Consider the following 25,049-nt stretch of genomic DNA (forward strand, 5'->3'; position numbering starts at 1 on the left):
TGTGCGCGGCGCTTTCGGATGCACAGAGAGAGCTCCCTCCCTGCCGTCCGATCTTTCTTCATTGGAGGACCCTGAAAAGGGTCGAAAGTCACCCTGGAGGGGCGACCACTGCAATGTGGCCCTCCTGTGATCATGGAAGGGCAGCAGCCCTCCGCTTGAATCCAGAGCAGCTCCTTTTGGCCCAAAGAAGAAGAGACCGGCCGTCAACATGGCTGATCATTAAGCCGTTCCCTGCTGAAAGCCAAAGCACCATCTAGCACAACAAAGCAATCTGGAGGACTTGGGTGAGACCTTTCCTTTCTTATCCCCCTAACTGCCTGCCTGTGGGACTTTTCTGAAAATTTTCTTCCCCCCCCCCTTTTTTTGAAAAAAACAGCTTTTGTATACTTGGGGGAATAACATTTTAAGCCTTAAAGCGAAGGGGGGAAAACACCATCTGATTAAGCAAAGAAACTAAGCAATCTCATTCCTACCTATTAAAAAGCTCATATTTTTGTGGGGATCTACTACCCTATTTTCTGTTTAAGATGTGAACTAAGGAAAAAAGAATGGACTAATTATATAAAAGCTTTATATTAATTTTTTTTGGGGGGAAAGAATTTTACAACTTATTCTATATGCTACTGATGACATCCTGTGGCTAAATCTGGAATTGCAAGTAAATCTTTTGCTTATTCTGACAGCTGACTGAATAACAGAGTTGTCCTTGATATTATCTTCAAAGACAAGTGTGGGAACACCTGGCACTGAAAACAACTTTTAGGAGCATTGGAGGTGGAAAATTACTGACTTCTATTAAAATAGCCTCCATGGAAGACTTAGCTGTAATGTAAACACTAACAAAATGGATGACTATATCCCACCACTTAACTACAAATTGATATTGGACACAATCTTGGCTATAACTGAGCAAATTAAAGCCAAATTGCATAATAAACCTGACAACTCAAAGCCATCAGACCAAACTTTGACCTTAAGTGATAAACTGACAACCCAAAAACAAATAGAAGAACTGGAAATTAACACTGAAATAGGAGACTTCAAAGAGCAACAAACACTTTTAAGTCAAACTCCAACTTTAACTATAAAACTTACAGTTCAAAAAACAACAACACCCAAAGAAAGCAACGTTAAGAGCGAAGATATCAAAGGCCTTCAAATACAGTATGTTGAGGATTCAGCTAATCAAATGATAACAACATTAGCTACTACGTTCTACCTAACCCAGATGGAAATGGAACAAGAATTACATCAAACATCAAAAACTGAGCTATTAAAGCAATATTTTAATGATTATAAAGGGGACACCAGCTTGGCAAAACTGTCATTTGGATGGTATCCATGGATTCAAATAAGAGGTAGAGGAAGAAAGGGAGACACATTTGAGAATTTAAAGACACTAAGATGGAAGTCTGATTGGCACAAAAGGAAGGCGAGAGTTAGATTTAAAGATTTAGACTTGTCTTTTTGGGGGGATTTGTAAGGACAGAACTTAAAAAAATCTTTTTTGATGGACTAAGGGGAATCTTTAAAAAATATAAACTGATTTCATATTTAGGTTTTAGATTTTTAAAGGAAAACAAAATTAAGCTTTTAGAATAAAACTTTGAATTATACTATAGAATTTAGAATCTTATAATATAAGATAGCATTTTAATAAGTGTTGAATGGTTAAGACAAAAAATCTTTTCTAACAATTGGTGATTTGTTAAGATGAAAACGAGAATTTACTGTTAAATCATAAGAATGATTTGTAATGAACAATGTAAGTTTTGTAGACAAGAGAATTATTCTTTACTGAAATAGGGAATTGTAGGTTACCCAAAAAGTAAGCTTTCTTCTGTATATTATAGGCCACTTTAGAGTATTTTATTGCAATTAGGTAAAACTTAAAAACAGGATTTTGATATCTATTAGTCTAATTACATTGAAAACTTTCTTAATTGATTAGGTCACATCTAGAAATGTACTAACATGATCACTTTGACTATGTGAAAACTAAGGGAATCAGAGAGGGAATCTTTATTGATGCAACCTGAACTATTTACAAACAACTTGTTATTTGTTACTTTTCACTACCCAACCACCATATTGCTTCACAAATACATGTATAAGTAAATATTGAAAAACCAATAAAACTTGAATTAAAAAAGATGCAAATACTGCAATATCAAGTATAAGCACCAATTCACTGCAAGAAACAAACCAACTAAGGTACAGCACAGCTGCAGTTATAACTGAATACCTGGGATGCAAAATCAACAAAGAAGAAAAACAAACGCACCACAAAAATGGAAGGTTAGACTAGAAAATAAGATCAGCAAGTTAAGATCAGATGCAAGCAAGCTAGAACAGATGAGAGAAAAGAAGCTGAAGAACAAGAAGACCAAAGAATACCTAATCAAGAAATACCACTTAGAAACAAGGAAGATCAAGGAAGGACTGGAAATAATAAAGCAGCAAATAACAGCTATAACCAGGAAAATCAGTAGATACGAAGCTCAAATTGCAAATTATAGGCAGAACCTCCAATTTCAATCCAATCAGAAACGTTTCTACCAATCCATCAATGGAGAAACTGCAATGAATCAGTCAGTACCTAACAAGGAAGAAACAGTGCAGTTCTGGAAGCAGATATGGGATAACCAGGGCTTTTTTTCTCATAGAACGCTCAGAACGGCGTTCCGGCACCTTTTTTTTTAAGGAAAAAAAAGCTTTTGCACAAGCTGTGCTGCTCCCTCTATTGGCTTTCGAAAGTCCACGAGTCATAAAAGAGCCAAGGTTGCCTACCTTTCGAAAGCCAATAGGAATTGCTGTTGAGCGCGCCCAAAGACCCGGATGGCAAACGTTGCATAGGCAAGTTTTCTGCAGCGAAGGCAAGAACTTTGCACCCCTCCCTGCTGCCCAACTACACCATCTCAACTAGGTAAGTAAGATATTATTTGCAAATAGGATGCAATAAACAATTTAGGCTGCATTTACATCAGGGCTTTTCAACCTTTTCAGAAATTGTACCACTTTTAGGACATGACAATATTCAAGTACTACCAGTGCTTAACAAGGTGTCAAAAACTTGATGACTAAAAAAAAGGGGGGGTTATTTTGGGTTTCATTGGTTAGATTCATTTATTGTTATAGAAATGGCTAGTTTATAATGTTATAGAAAAGTAAAAAGTTGAGGTTCAATGTTAATGCTTCCTTCTACTCCTGCAACAGAGGAAGTCAGAAGTCAGTGCCTTTTTTTCCCCTTCGTCCCATCACTTTTCACTTTATCTCTCACCCTTCGCTCGCAAAAGCCCCCCCCACTCACTCACACTTTGCTCACAAAAGCCTCCAGTCATTCTCACTCACTCCTCCATCTCTTTCAAAGGCACCTCGTTCAGTCTCTCCCCCACTCGCTCCATCTCTTTCAAAGGTCTCTTGCTCACTCGCTCACTTACTGCGCCGACACTTCCAAGCACCATTTGCTCGTTCACACACTCACTCCCCCGATGCTTCTAAATGCCATTTGCTCATTCACTTACTGCCCCGTCGCTTCCAAACGCTTCCAAATGCCATTTGCTCATTCACTCACTCACTTACTGCCCCGTCACTTCTAAACGCTTCCAAATGCCACTTGCTCACTCGCTCACTTACTGGGTTTGGAAGCGACGGGGCAGTAAGTGAACGAGTGTCAGGGCTGGAGGCCATCAGCTGTTTGGTGCCAGATACGCCGGGCAGTCTGACACAGCGCTCCACAGCCGGGGCATCTTCAGCTGGTGTCAGGGACTGTGCCGGAGGCCGTCAGCTGTTCAGCACTGGAGACCGCTACCACGAGGAACACAGCTCTGGGTCGGGGTTCGGAGCAGCTCCAGGTGGGGGCTCAGCACAGGCCACGGCGTGGCAACTGCAGGGAGGGGAATCCCCGCGGCGGCTGTGGGGAGGGGAATCCCCACGGCCTGTGGCTCCGAGCCGCAGGGGCGGGGGTGCAAAGGAAGGGCGGCGATGCCGTAGCAAGAGAGGGTTCTTACAGAAACCGGCATCGCTCCCAGTGACAGCACCTCTGAGTTCTGGCACCTTTTTTTTTTTTTAGAAAAAAAGCACTGGGGATAACCCAAAGAAACACAACAAGGATGAGGCTTGGTTAAAAGAGGTGGATGCAAATAAAACAGAAATTGAAATGAAAGAACTAGTAATAACAACAAAAATGGTAGAAAAAAGAGCAAGGAAGATCAAAAATTGGTCAGCACCAGGTGAAGACGAACTGCATGGGTTTTGGTTGAAACATTAACTGTTATATACCCACTCATTGCCGAGCAGTTCAACAATATACTACAAGGAGGAGAAATTGAAAAGTGGCTAACAACTGGAAAAACCTACCTAATAATGAAAAATTCAGCAAAAGGGGCAACACCAGGCAACTACAGGCCAATTACCTGCTTACCAACAACTTTCAAATTGCTAACTGGCGTGGTAGCTGATGCAGTACAACAGCATCTAGTTGAAAACAATCTCTTTCCACCCGAACAGAAAGGAAACCGCCCCAATAGACAAAATGATCTTGGAAAACTGCAAGAAAAGGAATACCAACCTGAATGTGGTATGGATTGACTACAAAAAGGCATTTACTCTCTGCCACATGACATCAAGTGCCTAGAAATAACAGGAGTCAGTAGAAATATCAGAAAATTTGTGCAAAGATCGATGGCACAGTGGAAGACACAGTTTGCAGGTCAATGGTGAAAGACTGGGAGAGGTTAATATCAAGAGAGACTACTGGAGAGACCAAACTGGCCTACAAGAAAGACCAAATGAAGAACAGAATAGAGGCATGGGAAGACAAAGCACTACATGGCCAGTACATTAAAAAAAATAGCTTGGAAAGCAGACACTAACAAGACCTGCCAATGGCTAAGAGCAGGAAAGTTGAAGAAAGAGACCGAGGGACTAATTCTGGCTGCACAAGACCAAGCCTTAAGGACAAATGCATACAAAGTCAAAATTGAGAAGACAGAAACAGACAGTAAGTGCCACCTATGCAAAGAAGCTGAAGAAACAGTGGACCACCTGGTAAGCTGCTGCAAGAAGATCACACAGTCTGACTACAAGCAGCGGCATGACAAAGTAGCAACAATGGTGCATTGGAAGATCTGCAAGAAATATCATTTGCCTGTAAGCAAGAACTGGTGGGATCATAAAATAGAGAAAGTCATAGAAAATGATAAAGTTAAACTGCATTGGGACTTCAGAATTCAAACAGACAAGTACCTGCAACATAACACCCCAGACTTAACAATTGTCGATAAGAAAGACAAAAAAGTCTGGATGGTGGACCTGGCAGTGCCTGGAGACAGCAGAATAGATGAGAAAGAACTGGAGAAGATAACAAAATACAAAGACCTACAAATAGAAATAGAAAGACTGTGGCAAAGGCAAGCAAGGGTGGTACGAATAGTAATAGGCGTCTTGGGTGCAATCTCAAAACAACTGGAGCACCACGTGAACACCATTGGCATTGACAAATTCACCATTAGTCAATTGCAAAAGGTGGCCTTACTAGGAACTGCTTCCATCCTGTGGCGATATCTGTAATACCATCAAACATCCAAATCTGCCTATCCCAGGTCCTTGGTAAGGACTCAATAGGTAAACAAAAATTCCAAATCCAGTCTGAACATCTGGCTGACTGTGCGATGATCAATAACAACAACAACAACAACCACAACAATCATCATCATCACACAGTCAGCCAGATGATGTTGTTGTTATCATTCTTAGCTTCTGAAAAGAATAAAAAGGGAACACATGAGGATCTGAACTGTTGGACTGAAGTGTGGTTGATTGGTTGATTATGTGGCCATTAAGTTGACTGTTAGCAACAACATAGATTTTCACCATACAATATACAATAAACTAAACTACTAAATGTAGGGACGAGTTCTCTCATCTTGTTTGTTTGTTTATTTGACTTGTGAGTGTCTTTAATGTGACCTGCTGTGTGCAGTTGTTTGAGTTTGGGTAACTCCCTGTGGAAAAGAAATGTGAAAACTTTGCTCTAATTATTTCAATCTCTGTCAAAGGAGAACCTTCCCCAGAGAAAGAAAAAAAGAAAATTTCGGGCATCTGAAAGTAAGGTAGAAAAACAGAGACCTTTTCCGTGGTCCCATCTTAAAAGCTCTTAAAGAGGACAATAGTTTTCATTCAAGATAGCAAATGTACGGGTGAAAATACAGCGTTTGAGAGGGGGCTGCTTAACGTGCTGTTGTCGATTTTACGTGAACTAAGAAACTACTCCAAAGTAAATCTTCTCTCAGAATCTTAGGACATTCTTCCTCCTCCTTCACAGAGGCAGAGAATACTTCTACTTTCTCCCCCATAGAAGGGGAAGCAGCTGAGCACCACTTCCTTTTCTCTCTCCCAGGAAAACCATGGTGGTGGTGGCAGACGGTCAGAAAGTGGACAGAAGCCGGAACGAGAGAGGCGGTTTGGGCTGGCAGCCACGGACATGTGCAGGCAGGCAGGGGATGGAGAGGCCATAGACAGGACAACCCAGGAAATCAAATACGGCACCCATTTGAATTTTGTTCCTAAGGGTCTTACCCAGAAGCAACCCGTTTTGGTAACTGCTTTACAAAAAAAATGTTGAGACTTGGGAAAAAGTGCAGAGAAAAGCAACTAAGATGATTAGAGCCTTGGTGGAGGAGTGGGCTAATGCCTCCTTAAGTAACACCAGCTGCCTGCAATTAGTGCAGGTTCGCGTCCCACCAGGCTCAAGGTTGACTCAGCCTTCCATCCTTCCCAGGTCGGTAAAATGAGGACCCAGATTGTTGGGGGCAATTAAGCTGACTTTGTAATAATTCCGCTTGGGTGTGTGTGTGAAAGCCCTAATAAGGAGGCATATACATAGAATGAAGGCTACTGCTAAGCTTGTAAGCCGCCCTGAGTCTTCGGAGAAGGGCAGGATATAAATGTAATAAAAATAAAAAATAAATAAATAAAATTAAGGCCTGGAGACAAAAACATATGAAGAACGGCTGCAGGAATTGGTTTTGGCATAGTCTAGAGAAAAGAAGGACTTGGTGGGGACTTGATATTCCTGTATTTGAGGGGCTGCCACAAAGAAGAGGAGGGTCAACCTAATATAGGATCTCCTGCTTGAGCAGGGGGCTGGACTAGAAGACCTCCAAGGTCCCTTCCAGCTCTACTGTGATTCAGAAGAAACTGTCCCAGATTTCTACTCCCCTTCAGGTGCAGATGATGGCTTTCCTATGAACAATGGAGATGCATAAAGGGGCCGCGGGAGTTGATTGGTTGAAATGGTGGGGTGTCTTACTTTGTGTGGAGGCCATTTGCTCACCTGGTTTTGGATGACGGATAAGCCTGCCCCGCACGCTTCCTGGAGAAATTCATGGCACGGCACTCAGCACTTTAAGCATCACTGCCAGTATCTCCATTGTGGTGTTGGGGGCATCAGTGTGCCTACAGCCCCCTGCCTTGGATGATTCCCCGCCCCCCCCCTGCTTTTGTGGTGTGCCTGCCTGTGCCAGCATGCAGTCATTTGTGAAGGTATGAGCCCCACCCTTCACTTGGCTTACTTTTCACATTTCCAATTTGCCACAGAAAGTCTGGGGGGCATCAACTACTGCGTGAGAAAATGTATTGGGCTGGCAGCCGATCGTATCCGTGGATCGTTGCGTTTTACTTAACTTTGTTCCTTTGATCTGCTTTCCAACATTGTTGTATTTGTAGCTTATTTGGGTTTTCATTGTTCTTTGCTGCTTGTTGTCGCATCTGAGAAGAGTAAATGAAATGAATGGAACTACTAAGTGAAAACCCATTTAAAAGGAAATTACAAAAATATGAGAAGATCATCTCTTGAGGCTACCCAGGGGATTGTTCTCAAGCTCCTTTGGGGGAGGGGAGGTAGCAAGGAGCTAAGCCATGATAGGAGGGACACCTGCCCCTCCCCTCCACTGGCCGGAGATCCAGCCAGGCTCTGTTGCCACCAGGGCACCCCGTGCAATCCAAGGGTCAGGCTCAACTGTGCAAAGAAATCAGTCCATAGACTTTGGGACCACAGGGCATGGTTCAAAGATGGTTTTGCTCACCTCTTGCAGCAGGTCACCTCCTTGATCGTTGCAGTAGGTCAGTCTTCCCCAATGGGATCCCCTCTGGGGACAGGGGATTCTACCAGTGTGGTCTGCCCTGATGATTGGTGTGGGTGGAAACCTTGTTCTGGCTCCCAGATTGGAGGAGACTCTTTGGATGGCCGTTGACGGGCTGGTTCTATTTTTACCATTTCTTTTATCAGTCAGAATATTTAACAGGCCTCCTCTGAAGAGCCCTTCCTTGGGGATGGTGAAGCTAGATTAAGAACAGAGCTATTCGGAATCCAAAAAACGCCAGATCAAAACCCCCAGCCTGCATTTTTTAAATTAAAAACTACACGGAATAAAACGTTTTTATTGCTCATCTGAAACCAAGTCCATTCTTCCTCAGGTGAAATTCCATGTCTCGCAACAGGGCATTTATTCTTATTGGTCTGTTTCTTTTTCTCTCAAGGCAAGGAGCAAGTAGATGGAGGTAAAATGAAGCCAGATCCCCAAATCTGAAAAGAATCACTTCTCCAAATTCATTTCCTAGATTGTGTGGTCTCCCGAGTCCTAATTGGACGTCAGGATATCACTCTAGATTTGCAGAGCATCCTCTAAACCAACCTGGACTCCAGTGGAGGAAGCAGCGTTCTAAAAGCTGGGCTGGCTTGCAATTGGAGGGGTACAGATGCAACTTATGTGATCTGGAATTTTGATTGCTAAGCAAGGCAGTTCTTGTGTTACAGTTACATTCTTTCTTTTTTTGCCACAATAGAATAGAATAGAATAGAATAGAATAGAATAGAATAGAATAGAATAGAATAGAATAGAATAGAATAGAATAGAATAGAATAGAATAGATATTGGAATATAGAATAAAATAGATATTGGAGAATAGAATAGAATAGAATAGAATAGAATAGAATAGAATAGAATAGAATAGAATAGAATAGAATAGAATAGAATAGAATAGAATAGAATAGAATAGAAGGAATGGAATGGAGTAGAGTAGAGTAGAGTAGAGTAGAGTAGAGTAGAATAGAATAGAATAGAATAGAATAGAATAGAATAGAATAGAATAGAATAGAATAGAATAGAATAGAATAGAATAGAATAGAATAGATATTGGAATATAGAATAAAATAGATATTGGAGAATAGAATAGAATAGAATAGAATAGAATAGAATAGAATAGAATAGAATAGAATAGAATAGAATAGAATAGAATAGAATAGAATAGAATAGAATAGATGGAATGGAATGGAGTAGAGTAGAGTAGAGTAGAGTAGAGTAGAGTAGAGTAGAGTAGAGTAGAGTAGAATAGAATAGAATAGAATAGAATAGAATAGAATAGAATAGAATAGAATAGAATAGAATAGAAGGAGTGGAGTGGAGTAGAGTAGAGTAGAGTAGAGTAGAGTAGAGTAGAGTAGAGTAGAGTAGAGTAGAGTAGAATAGAATAGAATAGAATAGAATAGAATAGAATAGAATAGAATAGAATAGAATAGAATAGAATAGAATAGAATAGAATAGAATAGAATAGAATAGAATAGGACCTTGGAGGTCTTCTAGTCCAGCCCCCTGCTCAAGCTGGAGAACCTGTCCTATACCATCTCAGACAGGTGACTGTCCAGTCTCTTCTTAAAAACCTCCAATGATGCAGCGCCCATGATTTCTGGAGGCAAGCTGTTCCACAGGTTAATTGTGCTCCCTGTTAGGAAGCTTCTCAATTCCAGGTTGTTTCTCTCTTTGATCAGTTTCCAACTGTAACATAATGGGTTTTGTCTTACTAAAGAGTATCATGTGGGGTTAATTGCTGGAAGGTTGTTTAAGCAGGGAAGCTGGCTAACAACTCCCAGCTCCTCAGACAACCCGTCTCCAGTGCCACCATTGGCTGCTTCTAGGGCAGCAATAGGTTGCTTTAAACCTATTGGCCACCACCTAGAGGCCAGAGTATAAATGGCTGCATTCACAGCCCTGTTGCTCAGTTCAGTTCCTGTAAGCAAATAAAGAATGATTCTTGCTGAACTCACTCGCCTTGTCTCGTCAAGCTCTCCGGCCCAGGCTGAGAATTTTTAACTGGGGTTTTTATTTTCAAGGATAATTTAATCTTTTTAATTGTCCTTTAACTTTTGTATTTTGTATTGGTGTGATTTTAAAATGCCCTGTAAACCGCCCTGAGTCCTTCGGGAAAGGGTGGTATATATATCTAATAAAATAAAATTAAATTAAAATTAATCAGGCAAAGAACCCACTATATAACACCAACCATTGTTTCTCGCCCTGCCTTCTGGTGCTTTGGTGAACAACCTGGCCTCCCCTGCCTTGGGGCAGCCCCTCAGATACTGGAACACTTTGCAAAAGGAGATCCCAGGACCCCAGGACGCTGCGGCCGTCATAAATATGAACCACTTGGCAAGCATCTGAATTCCGATCACATGACCATGGGGATGCTGCAACGGTCGTAAGTGTGAAAAGCAATCATAAGTCACTTTTTTCACTGCCGTTGTAACTCTGAATGGTCACTAAATGAACTACCTGTACCTGCTAAAAGCAGCCCAACTGTTCTGCACAAGCCACAGTTTCCAGTTCCTTCGAGGGTCAGTCCCAAATGTAGCATGTCATCAACAGACCGAAACCTGGTCAGCTGCCCTCAGTTGGTATAAAGAGCCCAGGAAGTCTGGTCCTATTCAGACCACAGAAGGTGGATGGACCAGGCTTGGGGATTTTCCATCCCCGCCAAGTCTGAAAACGCCACCGCTTTCCGCAATAGCCCTGCAAAACCAGACTCCCAGATGGCAGTGCCACAGAAAAAGGTCTTCTGATTTTGGAACAGGTGGCAGGGGCTGTGAATGTAATAATAATAATAATAATAATAATAATAATAATAATAATAATAATAATAATAATAATAATAATAATAAAAAACCTTTATTGTCAAAGTACAACATGTGTACATTGAGATTAGCTGAGCCTCCCCCCCCCCCGTGCTCTCTCCCCCCAACACACAGTGACAACAAACCCTCCATCCCACCACACTATGTGAACCAACTACACCACACACCGGCCTCCCAAGTCAATTCTGCATAAGATTATGTCCCATTTAAAAGCCTAACAGCCCACGGATAAAAGCTATTTTTCAGCCTGTTGGTACGGCTGGCTATATTCCTATATCTCCTGCCCAATGGTAGGAGAGTAAAGAGATACCGTCCAGGGTGTGAGTCGCCCCTGAGGATTTTCCTCACTCTTCCAAGGCAGCGGGCCCTGGCGAGGTCATCCAGTGGGGTCAGGGGACAGCCCACAATGTCTTGTGCTGTGCTCACCACCCTCTGTAATACTTTCCTATCCGCGGCTGTCAGACCAGCATACCAAACCACGATACAGCACGAGAGGACGCTCTCTATAGTAGACCGGTAAAAGAGGGTCATTAGCCGTTGTTCCACCCTGTTCTTCCGCAAGATCCTAAGAAAGTGAAGCCTCTGTTGGGCCTTTCTAGCCACCTGGGTTGTGTTAACTTTCCAGGTCAGATCTTCACAGAGGTAGACTCCCAGAAATTTAAAGGAGGAAACTCTCTCTACACAGTTCTCTCCAATGTAAAGTGGGGCAGGTTCCTCCTTTTTTCTCCGGAAGTCTAACACCATCTCTTTTGCTTGCCGATGTTTAGGTGCAAGTTGTTGTTTCTACTACCTGGCAGGGTACCTGGCCAGCAAAGTGTGCAAGGTGGATCAGGAAGAAGGCAAGAGCCACCCGTTCCATCTTCCGTGGCTGAGTCCCTGAGGCCAGCACGAGTTGAGTTCAAAGAAAGGGACTTATTATTATTATTATTATTATTATTATTATTATTATTATTATTATTATTATTATTATTATTTGAATTGCATAGATAAATAGAAGTTCCAAGATCAACCCCAGCAGTTGCCAATTAAGCTCATTCTTTCCCTCACATCCTGAAACTCCACGCTGTTAGGAAATGGTCAGTGCTTTGGCATTATTAGTAAATCTCCGTCTGTCCTCCTGTCTATGCGCAGCCAGCTGAGGGAGAAGAGGTTTGGGCTGTCAGCTGTTTTTTAGAAGCAACTGCTTTCCAAATCAGAGTTCGACATTTATTTTCAAGACCCTGCAAAAAGAATTCGCCTGCGTTTGTCCCCTGTCCATTTTTACTACTTAGTCTGACAGCAAAAACAATTTGATTTTAGAGTCTCCTTCCGAGGGAAATTCGTTTGGGCAGAATGCAGTTTTCCTGCATCCATTTAAGTGGCAAAAGACGGTGTGAATTTCTTCCTGCATTGTCTCTTTGTGCTCCGCAGCAGCTCTACTCTCTCATGTTCCCATTCATCCGAAAAGAACCTAAATCCATTGGGATGCCTTGTTCAGAGTGAGTAGTGCTGGAATAGGATGGGATGGGATTGGATGGAATAGCAGCTGGAAGGGACCTTGGAGGTCTTCTAGTCCAACCCCCTGCTCAAGCAGAAGAGCCTATACCATTTCAGACGAGCGGCTGTCCAGTCTCTTCTTAAAAGTGATGGAGCACCCACAACCTCTGGAGGCAAAGCTGTTCCATTGGTTAATTGTCCTCACTGTTAGGAAGTTTCTCCTTAATTCCAGGTTGCTTCTCTCCTTGATTAGTTTCCATCCCTTGTTTCTTGCCCTGCCCTCAATTTCGTATCTTTTGTTGTAAAATGAATCACTGCAGTTGTTAAGTGAATCACTCAGTCATTAAGGGCTTCCTCCCTTGACTTTGTGTGTCAGAAGCCGGCTGGGAAGGTCACTGATGACGCCCATGTGATCCTGGGATGCTGCAACCATCATAAATAATGTCTCAGTTGCCAAACAACCAAATTCTGATCCCATGATTGTGGGGATGCCACAACAGTCACAAGTCATCAGACCCATCATGAGTCACTTTTTTTCAGTGTTAACTTGAAGCAGTTATTCGATCGATGATTGTAAGTTAAGGACCGCCTAGGTTAGCTTGCCTTCTGGAGATGTGGGTGCTTCATTGCTGTGTTCTCAAGAAAAGATTGGACAACCATTTGTCTGGGATGGCATAAGGACTCTTTCTTGGTCAGGGGTTAGACTAGAAGACCTCCAGGGCCACTTCGGATGCTCTGGTTTAAATGTGTATTATCAAATTAGAGATGGGTGATTGCAGCTGATCGTTAATGATCAGATGCAGCCATCAGGGAGCTGATGCAAAGGATTTGCAGTTGGAAGTTTTCCCTTGGCTTTAGTCATGTTGCTGTGGGTTTTATTTTCACAACTGGGCTTTGCTTTATTTTGGTATAAGCCATCGTTTTTATGTGTTTGTCACCTTCAGAGAGCAGAGACCCAAAGCAGAGATAAAGTTGCCTTCAGGGTTGCTAGGAAGATCACAACAAAAGGCTGTGGGATCTGTGTGTCGCTTTGTAGCCATTGTCTTCTCACTCATGATCTGAACGCGTCAGTAAGAAAGTTCAGAATCCCAGAATCCTCTTGCTTCGAATCTTCTTTAGAATGTAAATCTACTACTTGGTGACTTTGCAGCTAACCTGGAAAAATAATCCCTATGTTATTTGTAGATAGATTGGCGTTCTTGGGAAGGGGGTGCGGGAGGACAGCACCCCCCCCCCAGAGAAAGAAATATTTTGGGGAATATTAAAAAGCAGAATATTATATTTCTCCAAGGAATACAGTAATGGAGAAAAAAAACCCTAAAAGACAGAAACCAGGCCCAGGCTCTCTCCCCTAGGTAGGTCTGTAGAAATGCAGATTTGACAATCTTGTTCAGAAAGGTGGGATCCAGGAAGCTAGAAGCTGATGAGATTAGGAAGACAAAGACCCCTAAAATCTACATTCCCCACCCAAACTCTAAACACATGGCCTTTGGGACATATTAGGATTAACCCACCAATACCAAAAAGGGCACACTCAAAAGCTCAGGTCAAAGTTCATTCCACAGGAACAGGAACTCCAAACAGAAAAGCCCAAGAAGGTATAAAACCCCACCACTCCCAGCACCATGTGGTCAGCTGCCCGAGAGCCACATTTCTGTCTGGCTCTACTCTTCAATAAACTCCAACTTTCTTTCTAAAGCGGTCTCCATTTTGTTTACTCTCGGCTTGGACTGGATCCCGATGAAGATTTTTCTTTCAACAGGAGAAGTGTCGGCGAGGAGAGGGCTGGGTATAGAGAGGGACGCCATGAGGGAGGCGAGGAAGAGGCTTAGCTCTTGCAGTGTGGCCTCTCCGAGTGGCCAGGAGGCTTGGCGAGTGTCCTTTTGCTTGGCCTGAGATGTGAAGGTGAACTCATTTCCGTCTCCTCCACAGGTCCTCTGGATTTGTTTGTTGCCCAGGATGGAGACAGCAAGAGGAGGAGTGCCTGATAGGTAAGATCTCACCTGTCCTCCTTTTCAAGGCCAGTCAGAAGCTCTGCATGAGCCTCCATGGAGTTTTGGAGAAGAGAGAGCAACCCTTCCTCTCCTATTTCCCAGTGGCCCTTGGGGGCATATAAAGGGCTGATGGGCAAAGGTTGGGCCTGAAGTGGGGGTGATTGCAAAGAAGATTCCTTGATGGTCTCTGCTGTGGGCACACCAACTGCACACCTCACTAACTGCTTCGTCAACCTGGGTCTGGAGTGTTGTGATTCCGTGCCAGCCAGTGGACCTGGCAGTTGAGTCTGGGGAATCAGAGAAGGAGGAGGAGGGGCCTGGAGAGCCATCAGAGTTGGAGGAAGGCTCTGATGAGCTCCAGGATTTACAATCTGATGCAGAGCCTGGCCCCTCCACTCGTGCTCAGGCTGAGGCCCAGCTGGGAAGCTGAGTCAGACTCTCTCTCTCTCTCTCTCTCTCTCTCTCTCTCTCTCTCTCTCTCTCTCTCTCTCTCTTATTAGTTTCATAGGGTTAAAAAGGAAGGCAGGGAAATGGGGATTTGGGATAGGGTAGGGCACAGGTCGGCAACCCGCGGCTCCGGAGCCGCATGCGGCTCTTTGAGCCGGCCCATGCGGCTCCCAGGCCTCCTCCCTCTTGAAAAAAAAAATGGTACTAAAAAAACTTAATCAATTTAAACTTCTCACAAAAAAACTTGAAAAGTTTAAATTGATTGGTTGGTTTGTGGGACCGCCCACAAACCTTTGTTTTTTTACTGGCAGAGTGGAGGAAGAGAGGAAGAAGTAAAACGTAAGTAGATCTGCTTCTTCCCCCCCCCCGTTCCCTCTCGTCCCCGGGGCTAGCAGCCCCGACGAGCAAGAAGCCGCGCTTCGCCCGCCCGCCCCCCCGTTGGCTCCTCGTCGCCGGGGCTGAGAGCCCCGCCGAGCGAAAGCCGCGCTTCGCCCGCCCGCCTCCCCCGTTGGCTCCTCGTCGCCGGGGCTGAGAGCCCCGGCAAGCGAAAGCCGCGCTTCGCCCGCCCGCCCGCCTCCCCCGTTGGCTCCTCGTCGCCGGGGCTGAGAGCCCCGCCGAGCGAAAGCCGCGCTTCGCCCGCCCGCCTCCCCCGTTGGCTCCTCGTCGCCGGGGCTGTGCGCGCTTTCCCACCTTCCCTCTCGTCGCCGGGGCTTGCAAAACGGCGGATCCAGCCTCTGCCGGCGGCTTGCAAAACGGCGGATCCAGCCTCTGCCGGCAGACACGCTTGCAGAACGGCGGATCGAGCCTCTGCCGCCAGCAGAGGCTCGATCCGCCATTCTCCAAGCGTGTCTGCCGGCAGAGGCTCGATCCGCCGTTTTGCAAGCCGCCGGCAGAGGCTGGATCCGCTGGTGCACGTTTTGCCTCTCTCGCCCGGTGGAGAAAAGGGGGCAGCGGGAGCCTCTGGGTGCCCAAGCCACGCCGGAGGATCTCCAACGTGTGTGTGTGTGTGTGTGTGTGTGTGTGTGTGTGTGTGTGGCGGGGGGAAAATCAAATTGGATCTTTTTATTGATGTATCCTACTTTTATTTGGTATTAGGTTTTTATGGATCAATTATGAACACCCTGGGTCCCTCTGCGACTTACGGGCGAAATATCTAACTTCAGAGCCATCCTCTCCAGCTGCGGTGGCCCGGGGGAGGGCAGCGCGGGGCTGTAGGTACTCAAGATAGTTGGGGGGGGATCCAACCTGCCGCGGGGCGTGGGAGTGGGACTTTAGTCACGGACGGCGAGAGGAACCTTCGGAAGGGGAAGCGGAACGAAGAGAAGATGAGGGTGGAGCGATCGGGGAGCTGGTAACTCAAGTTCCCCGAGTGGCTTTCAGCACTGGAGAAAATGCAAAATCGCTCGAGACCAAACTCGAAGGAATCAGCTGCCGGTGGGAGCGAGGCGATCCGTGTGGTCCCGTGACAGCCAGTCGGGCAAGCAACGCAAAGAGCGGCAGGGCTTTATTTTTGCACCGTGGAGCTCCCCCTCCCCCCCAAACTCCCCCTCCCTCCCCCTCACTTCCCAGAGCTGAATAGAAGGCAGAGGCTCAATCCGCCGTTCTGCAAGCGTGTCTGCCAGCAGAGGCTCGATCCGCCGTTTTGCAAGCCCCGGCGACGAGAGGGAAGGTGGGGAAGCGCGCACAGCCCCGGCGACGAGAGGGAAGGGGGGGAAGCGCGCACAGCCCCGGCGATGAGAGGGAAGGGGGGGAAGCGCGCACAGCCCCGGCGACGAGAGGGAAGGGGGGGAAGCGCGCACAGCCCTGCCCCCATCCACCTCCAGTATGGATGGCTCTGCCAAAAGAAAAGCAGCCGAAGCAAGCCTCCCATTGAGAGAATGGGGCGGCGGAGGCTTGCAAAACGGCGGATCCAGCCTCTGCCGGCAGCGGAGGCTTGCAGAACGGCGGATCCAGCCTCTGCCGGCGGCGGAGGCTTGCAGAACGGCGGAGGCTCGATCCGCCATTCTGCAAGCGTGTCTGCCGGCAGAGGCTCAATCCGCCGTTTTGCAAGCCGCCGGCAGAGGCTGGATCCGCCGTTTTGCAAGCCTCCGCCGCCCCATTCTCTCAATGGGAGGCTTGCTTCGGCTGCTTTTCTTTTGGCAGAGCCATCCATACTGGAGGTGGATGGGGGGCAGGGCTGGTGCACGTTTTGCCTTGTTTTGCGCATGCGCGTGCGTGCATGCACGCGCGCGCACATTTTGCAGCTCCCACTTTTTTGTGTTTGTGATGGAACCGGTTCTGAGTGGCTCTTTGCCTTTTTCCGGTTGCCGACCCCTGGGGTAGGGGAAAGGTTAAGGGTAGGGATTGGGGTTTCCCCTAATAACATTCAATATTTGGCAAACAGCATGTTGTCTGGGTAAATATACAGCATATAAATAAAGATAATGAGCCTAACAATAACATTGATAGATATCATAAATTATCAAACACAATACTAAATTTTCAATGTATAACATTCTTAGTCAAATAGATTCAAAGTTGCATATCACATTCCTTTCTCTCTAACTCGTTTATCTAGCCATTGATAAAATTTATTCCAAGTTGAATAATAGACTAAATGCTCTTCCTCTTTAATCTCTAAGGTTAAGCTATCAATTTCTGCACATTCCAATATCTTCTTAATTAATACTTTTCCAGTTGGTGACTTTTCATTTTTCCAGTATTGGGCATACATAATTCTCGCTGCTGTCAATACATGTAACATTAAGTATCCGCTCTCCTTATCATAGTTAGGGCCTATCATTCCTAAGAGAAACAATTCTGGTTTAAATTCTATTTGTTTTTTAATCATTTTCTCTAACCATAAATGTATCTTAAGCCAGAACCTTTTTGTTTTAGGACATGTCCACCAGATATGATAATAAGTACCTGGTCTTTGCTTACATTTCCAACAAACATTTGAAGTATTTTTAAACATTTTAGCTAGTCTTACTGGTGTTATATGCCATCTATAAAACATTTTATACAAATTTTCTTTATATGATACAGCTTTGGTTAGTCTAATATTTCTATCCCATAGCTTTTCCCATTCTTCAAGCTCTATAGAATGACCAACATTTTTTGCCCATATTATCACTGTTCCTTTAACTTGCTCCTCCTCCATCTTTAAGTTAAGCAATAATCTATAAAGTTTTTTTAATTAGCTGAGTCAGACTCTGAGAACTCACAGCTGGAAGACATCATATACGCTCGCAAACACCAACAGGCAACAAGAGTAGGACAGAGGGAGGCAATGGGGTGGCTCCAAGGATGAAGGAGAAGGCATTGAGAAGCCACGCCTTGGAGCTGCATAATAAAAAGGGAAGGCATTGGCGGTGCTGGTTGCTGAAGGCAACCGTTTGCAAAGGACTCAAGTTTCATGGGATCATGTTCTGATTGCCTTGCCTGTGAACAATTCTCTATTTGAATCGTGGTTTGTTTGCCTTTGCTTTTGGGACATTTTTCAGGTCTGTAAATAATATTAAATGGGGTTTATTTATTTTTCCTTTATTTCCAGCCTACTTGTTGGAAGAGGGCTTTGTCCTTGTGAGTTAACAAGGATTCACATAGGCTGGGACAGAACACTGGGGTTGCAGAATGGGACAATCTTCTCGCCAGAGCCAACTCGCTGACGGCTGATGCACTGTGGGACAATTTAACGATTCAATTTAATTATTTAAAATAAATTTAAAAATATTTTCACTTTGGTCACTCACATTTCATTCTGTCCCTCCTTTTATTTATTTATTTTATTTATTTATTTATTTGATTTGTATACCGCCCTTCTCCCTAAGGACTCAGGGCGGTGAACAGTGACATAAATATCAAAAGAACAAATACAGATATTGAAAACAAATTAAACCCAAATGCCCAAATGCAGAAGATAAGTTACCTTAAAACAATAATTACAACAGAACCCGTCAGACCAGACCGGATTGCTCAAACAGATAGGTTTTTAGGTCACGTCAGAAGGAGCGAAGGTCGGGAGCCATTCGGAGCTCAACCGGTAAACGGTTCCATAGGTCAGGCGCGCCCACAGAGAACGCCCTCCCTCTGGGAGCCACCAGACGGCATTCTCCAAACGGCGGAACCCTTAGGAGTCCCTCTCTGTGGGAGCGCACTGGACGGAGGGACGTTGACGCTGGCAGCAGGTGGTTCCTAAGGTACTCCGGACCCATGCCATGTAGGGCTTTGAAAACCATTACCAGCACCTTGAATCTTACCCGGAGGACAACTGGGAGCCAATGCAGCTCACTGCTTTTGTATCCTTTCTTTAATTATTCTGTTGCACCATTTCTCTAATACTAGTGTAACTCTTGTCCCGCACCAAGTTGTCCCGCACCTAGTTGGCCGTGGCATGTTGGCTACAGAGAATTGTCCCAGACGCTGGGGCTGAGATCTCTGTCTCCAGGAGGGAGCACACTGGGTTTATGCAGCACAATGAATCTGATTGTGCTCAATTAACCCAATTTAATTGTCAAATATATTGAACAATGTGCTAACCACATTGGTTCAGCTTGTCCAGTATGCTTTAACTGGTTACTGAATCAACCCGGTTCCAGATTCTCGTGGCATATTGAAGCATAAACTAACCACATTGGTTGGCTTTGCATAAAAGGGGAAATCCTTGGTGCTCTTGAGCTTAGTTGTTTGCCTGCAGACATTTTCTTATTCAACTAGGTAACATCTTCAAGAGAGAAAACTCAGAGAAAACTCACCAAGGTTAATCCTAAACAAGACTAATAAGCATTGCAAATGAATGAAGCTTTATTATCAAAGTACAACATGTGTACAGTGAGATTGGCTGAGCCTCCCTTTGTGCCCCCCCCACAACTCACAGTGACAACAAACCCACCATTTTGTTACACCATGTGAGCTAATTGCACAACAACACTCTTTCTTTAACTGAGCTACTTGAGTGAATTGTCCCATCTGGCCATTTTATGGTGAAAACCATAGAAGGTGGGAAGGAACCTCATCTAGTCTAGAATCTTTAATGAAGAGAAAGGTCAGGGGTGACATGATAGCAGTCTTCCAATATCTCAGGGGTTGCCCCAAAGAAGAGGGAGTCAAGCTCTTCTCCAAAGCACCTGAAGGCAGGACAAGAAGCAACGGATGGAAACTCATCAAGCAGAGAAGCAACCTGTAACTAAGGAGAAACTTCCTGACAGTCAGAACAATTAACCAGTGGAACAGCAGGCCACCAGAGGTGGTGAATGCTCCAACACTGGAAGTTTTTAAGAAGAGACTGACCAGCCACTTGTCTGAAATGGTATAGGGTTTCCTGCCTGAGCAGGGGGTTGGACTAGATGACCTCCAAGGTCCCTTCCAGCTTATTATTATTATTATTATTATTATTATTATTATTATTATTATTATTATTATTATTATTATTATTATTATTATTATTATTATTATTATTATAGAATCCTGCAGGATGCGCTTAAATTGATTCCCAACAGTTCACCGTCCAGCTTCTGTTTAAACTCCTCCAGTAGTCACCGCACAATGTAGTTTGTTCCCCTGCTGAACAGCACTTAAAGCTGGGAAATTCTTCTAGATGCCCAACCCAAATTCACTTCCTTGAAATTTCAGCCTCTTTTTTTTCTTGTCCTGGAAGAAGTCTGGACAATTCCTTCTGCTACCTGAAGAGAAGCCCCTTGTCTCCCTGCAGCCTTAGAGGGGCAGGATATATAGGAGAGGGCCAGCAGAGGCCAGAAACCAAGAAGGGAAGGCAGATGAACAGTGCCAACCACTTCCAGAAGCCTGGGTGGACGTGGTGAAGTTCCCAGGGACCAGGTCCTTTTGGGGGGGGGGGTTAACATTTACTATCACTATTGAGCCCAAAATTTCTGTTGTTTTGTGAGTTTCCCCCCATTTTATCACCTCCCTTGCCACAGTTGTTTTATTTATTTATTTTTATTTTAATCCCATTTATATCCCGCCCTTCTCCGAAGACTCAGGGCGGCTTACAAGCACAAATCAATGTGCTTAGCAGTAGCCTTCATTCTATGTATATGCCTGCTTATTAGGGCTTTCACACACACACCCCAAGCGGCATTATTACAAAGTCAGCTTATTGCCCCCAACAATCTGGGTCCTCATTTTACCTACCTGGGAAGGATGGAAGGCTGAGTCAACCTTGAGCCTGGTGAGATGCGAACCTGCACTAATGGCAGGCAGCTGGTGTTACTTAAGGAGGCATTAGCCCACTGCGCCACCAAGTGAATCACTGTGATTGATGAGTTAGTCACCCTGTAGTTAAGTGAAATCTGGCTTCCCCCATTGGCTTTGCTTGGCAGAAGGTCGTAAAAGGGGATCATGTGACCTTAGGACACAGCAACCGTCATAAATGTGAACCTGTTGCCAAGCATCAGAATTTTGATCATGTGACCAGGGGGAGGCTGCAAAGCTCACAACTCTGAAAAGGGGCATAATTCACTTTTCCCAGTGATGTTGCAACTTTGAGCAGTGACTAAGTGAACTGCTGTAAGTCAAGGACTACCTGAGCAAACGTTCTGGCAGATAAATCGTCATTTCCTGAGCGATTTCAAGCCGGTTTCAAGCGGGTGGGCTGGAAGAGATCCATCAGGAGGAGACAGAAGTTTTACTTACGTCCTAGAGCAGAGGACCCCAACCTTTCGGGCACCAGGGACCGGTTCCGTGGAGAGAGGTTTTTCCGCGGACCGGAGAGTGCGTGGTTTCGTGTGCTGCCTGCATCTTGCAGATCGGGCTTTGCCTGTTTGTGCAGACCAGTTGCTGGCTTGCTGCGGCCCGGTACTGGTCCACGGACCGGGGATTGGGGACCCCTCTCCTAGAGAACATACACAGTGTTACACAGAAGATCAACTAGATCAGGCATGTCAAACTCAATTTCATTGAGAGCCGCATCAGCATTGCGGTTGCCCTCAGGGGGCCGGGTGGGTATGGCCGGGGTGGGCGTGGCCTACTGGGTGGGCGTGGCTAGAGTGCGTATGGCCTACTGGGTGGGCGTGGCCAGCCCCACATCGTTGGCATCAAGGGTGCCTATGGGGGCCTGGGCAGGAGTGGGACAGATCTGAGGGTCTCTGGCAGAAGGAGGGTCTCAGGGCCAAGGCAGTAAGGGCCGTTCCCTCACTCTTTCCAGGATGGCTTCGCGGACCGCATGAAACCACTTCGCGGGCCGGATCTGGCCCCCGGGCCTTGTGTTTGACATGTCTGAACTAGATCTTTGCTTACTGCAGTATTTCTCAAGCTTGGCCACTTTAAGAGGCGTGGATGGCAACTCCCAGAATTCCCCAGCCAGCAGGGCTGGCTGGGGAATTCTGGGAGTTGCGGTCCACGCCCCTTAAAGTGGCCAAGCTTGAAAAACACTGGCTTATAGACATCAGATTGGTCTTGCCCCCCAAAAAGCTTAATGGTTGCAGGCTGCAGAAGCGGCTTTTCTTGCTGCAGACGTTGGGCTGACAGCCCCAGAGCCTGTCTGTGGCCTCCTTGCCCAGCTCCTGGATCCGCTGGAGAGCCAAGGAAGGGAGCCCAGGGCTGCGCTTTGTGTGTGCCATTGTCTGCGGCCAGCAGCTCCCCGGCCCGGCTGGAACTTGGCCTCCAGAAGTTCCGCTAACAGTCCTTTGCCGGGAGGGGAGGGGCAGAAAGCCGAGGCTGGCTGGGCGTTCTCGGGACTTGGAGTCCCAAGGCACTGATGGGAAACTTGGAGAAGTTATTTTTAGACTCTTGGTCAATGTGCTGCTGTTCCAGCTGGCGGAGGAGGCCTCTTCCTTTCCTGCCCAGCGATATTTTGCAATGCCTTTGGTCTCCAAAGCTTTGGGGGTGGGGGTGGGGTGGAAATGGCCACGGGCAAAGCCGCAGAAGAACGAAGTGTGCAAATTCACTGGATTGTGTGTGTGTATGTGGGGTGGGAATATCGAGCTTGGAAGCAACTGGAAGTTGCTGCCTCTGTTCTAGGAAGCCAAGCCAGAGGTGAATGTTTGGGAGGCTGAGGGGATGGTGCCATTTGCGCGCCTCCCTCCTTAGGATCCAAGCCAGGTTTCCAGGAATTTCCAGCTTCTTTTATTTTTAATGGGGAAATGTCTGTGGAGATTCTCAGTCATCCAGGTCATAGTTATGCCAAAGGTGCCTTTTCGCCAGACTTTCACTGGACTTTCTTTTCTTTGAAGACGTTTCGCTTCTCATGCAAGAAGCTTCTTCAGCTCTGACCGGATGGGGGGGAATGTATAAATCCTCCCACTCCCCCACCATCCGGTCAGATCTGAAGAAGCTTCTCGGATGAGAAGCGAAACGTCTTCAAAGAAAAAAAAAACAAGAAAGTCTTCCAGTTGCCTCGTGAAAAAAGCACCTTTGGAATAATTATGGGGAAAATATTTTTCAAAAGTATTTTACACCAGTTCAATCACCTAATCCGTTTTTGAGATGATTAGCGGGAAATTGCATTTCGAACATGCATGCGACAGCTCACCTCCGCATTTTGGGGAATGTGCGGTTTTCCCCCCCCTCCCCAGGCTGTGAATTCCCATCCTTTCTGGTCCACAGTGAGACCTGCCAGCCTCGCTGAATTTAAGGAGCCCATCAGAAGCCTGAGAAACAGGAAGAAGCTTTGAAGGCTGTAATTTGTCAGCCCTCCCAAGCCAGAGTCTCTACAAATGTGACAAGACTGGCTTTGGATGGATTGGCTAAGATCGCAGAAGGTGCTCTGCCCCCCACCCCCGAGAGAGCAGATTAGAATAGAGCAGAGCTGGAAGGGACCTTGGAGGTCTTCCAGTCCAGCCCCCCGCTGAAGCGGAGGGCCCTACACCATCTCAGACAAGTGACTGTCTAGCCCAGGGCTAGGCAACCTTGGCTCTTTTATGACTCGTGGACTTCAACTCCCAGAATTCCTGAGCCCGCCATGCTGAGGGAAAAGGGAGTTTCCAAGCTGAGTCATGCTGGCTCAGGAATTCTGGGAGTTGAAGTCCACGAGTCATAAAAGAGCCAAGGTTGCCTACCCCTGGTCTAGCCTCTTCTTAAAAATCTCCAGTGATTTCTGGAGGCAAGCTGTTCCACTGGTTGATTGTCCTCCCTGTCAGGAAGTTTCAGGTTGGGTGAAAATATTCAGGGGACTCCTTGTGGGAATCGGCAAATCTGGCAGGGCCCCATGGGCACAGAAGGGGAGGCATGTCAAGCATTGAGAGGCTGGATGGAGGCCCGGCATTTGGCCAGTCCTACAGCCCCAGAGTCACTCCCAACGGGCATCGGGGCCCAATGGGGCTGGAGAAGCAGCAGAATTTGGGGTTCAACTGGAGAGACAAAGGCCAGTGAAGATGATGTGACTACATTTTGAGTGCACCTGGCTGACCGTGTGGCTGATCTGGGGTGGGAAGCCAGGTTGGGCCAGGGCTTGGCTGGGAAGAGGCCACCTGAGGTGTGACATGAGCACCAGACCAGGAAGGAGAAAGTGGCAAAAACACTTTCCTGCTCTCTGTGGCCTGTCTGTGAAATCCCTGAGATCTGAGTGGATACGTCATTTTTATATTTGTATATCTATAATCCACTTTCATCTTCCAAAGGAGATCACCTAAACCTGAGCCAGCCGTGTGTGGCAGCAGCCAAAAAAGCTAATACAATCCTGGGTTGTATAAACAGAGGCACAGAATCAAAATCACATGAAATATTAGTCCCACTTTATAAAGCCTTAGTAAGGCCACCCCTGGAATACTGCATCCAGTTTTGGTCACCACATTACAAAAAAGATGTTGAGACTCTGGAAAGAGTGCAGAGAAGAGCAACTAAGAAGATTAAAGGTCCTGAGACTAAAACATATGAAGAATGGCTGCAGGATTTGGGTATCGCCAGAAGGACTAGGGGGGACAAGGTAACAGTGTTCCAATATCTAAAGGGCTTCTACAAAGAAGAGGGGGGTCACATTATTCTCCAAAGCACCAGAGGGCAGGACAAGAAACAATAGATGGAAACTAATCAAGGAGAGAAGCAACCTGGAATTAAGGAGAAAGTTCCTAACAATTAGGACAATTAACCAGTGGAACAACTTCCCTCCAGAAGTTGTGAGTGCTTCATCACTGGAGGTTTTTAAGAAGAGACTGGACAGATACTTGTCTGAGGGTCTCTTGCTTGAGCAGGGGGCTGGACTAGAACAGGGCTTTTCAACCAGTGGT

The 25,049-nt window shown here is 45.8% G+C and overlaps 1 protein-coding gene across 1 annotated transcript in view; it reads left to right on the plus strand.

The window, feature by feature from the left end:
- SCARF2 (scavenger receptor class F member 2) overlaps nucleotides 1-25,049 on the plus strand; it is an 87,608-nt gene that overhangs the window by 9,941 nt on the left and 52,618 nt on the right. The window contains exon 2 of the mRNA XM_083373244.1: nucleotides 14,378-14,436. Coding sequence (XP_083229370.1) covers nucleotides 14,378-14,436 — 59 coding nt within the window. The remainder of the gene's footprint in view (nucleotides 1-14,377; nucleotides 14,437-25,049) is intronic.

The sequence above is a fragment of the Vipera ursinii genome, assembly GCF_947247035.1.
Source record: "Vipera ursinii genome assembly, chromosome: 14".
Classification (NCBI taxonomy): domain Eukaryota; kingdom Metazoa; phylum Chordata; class Lepidosauria; order Squamata; family Viperidae; genus Vipera; species Vipera ursinii.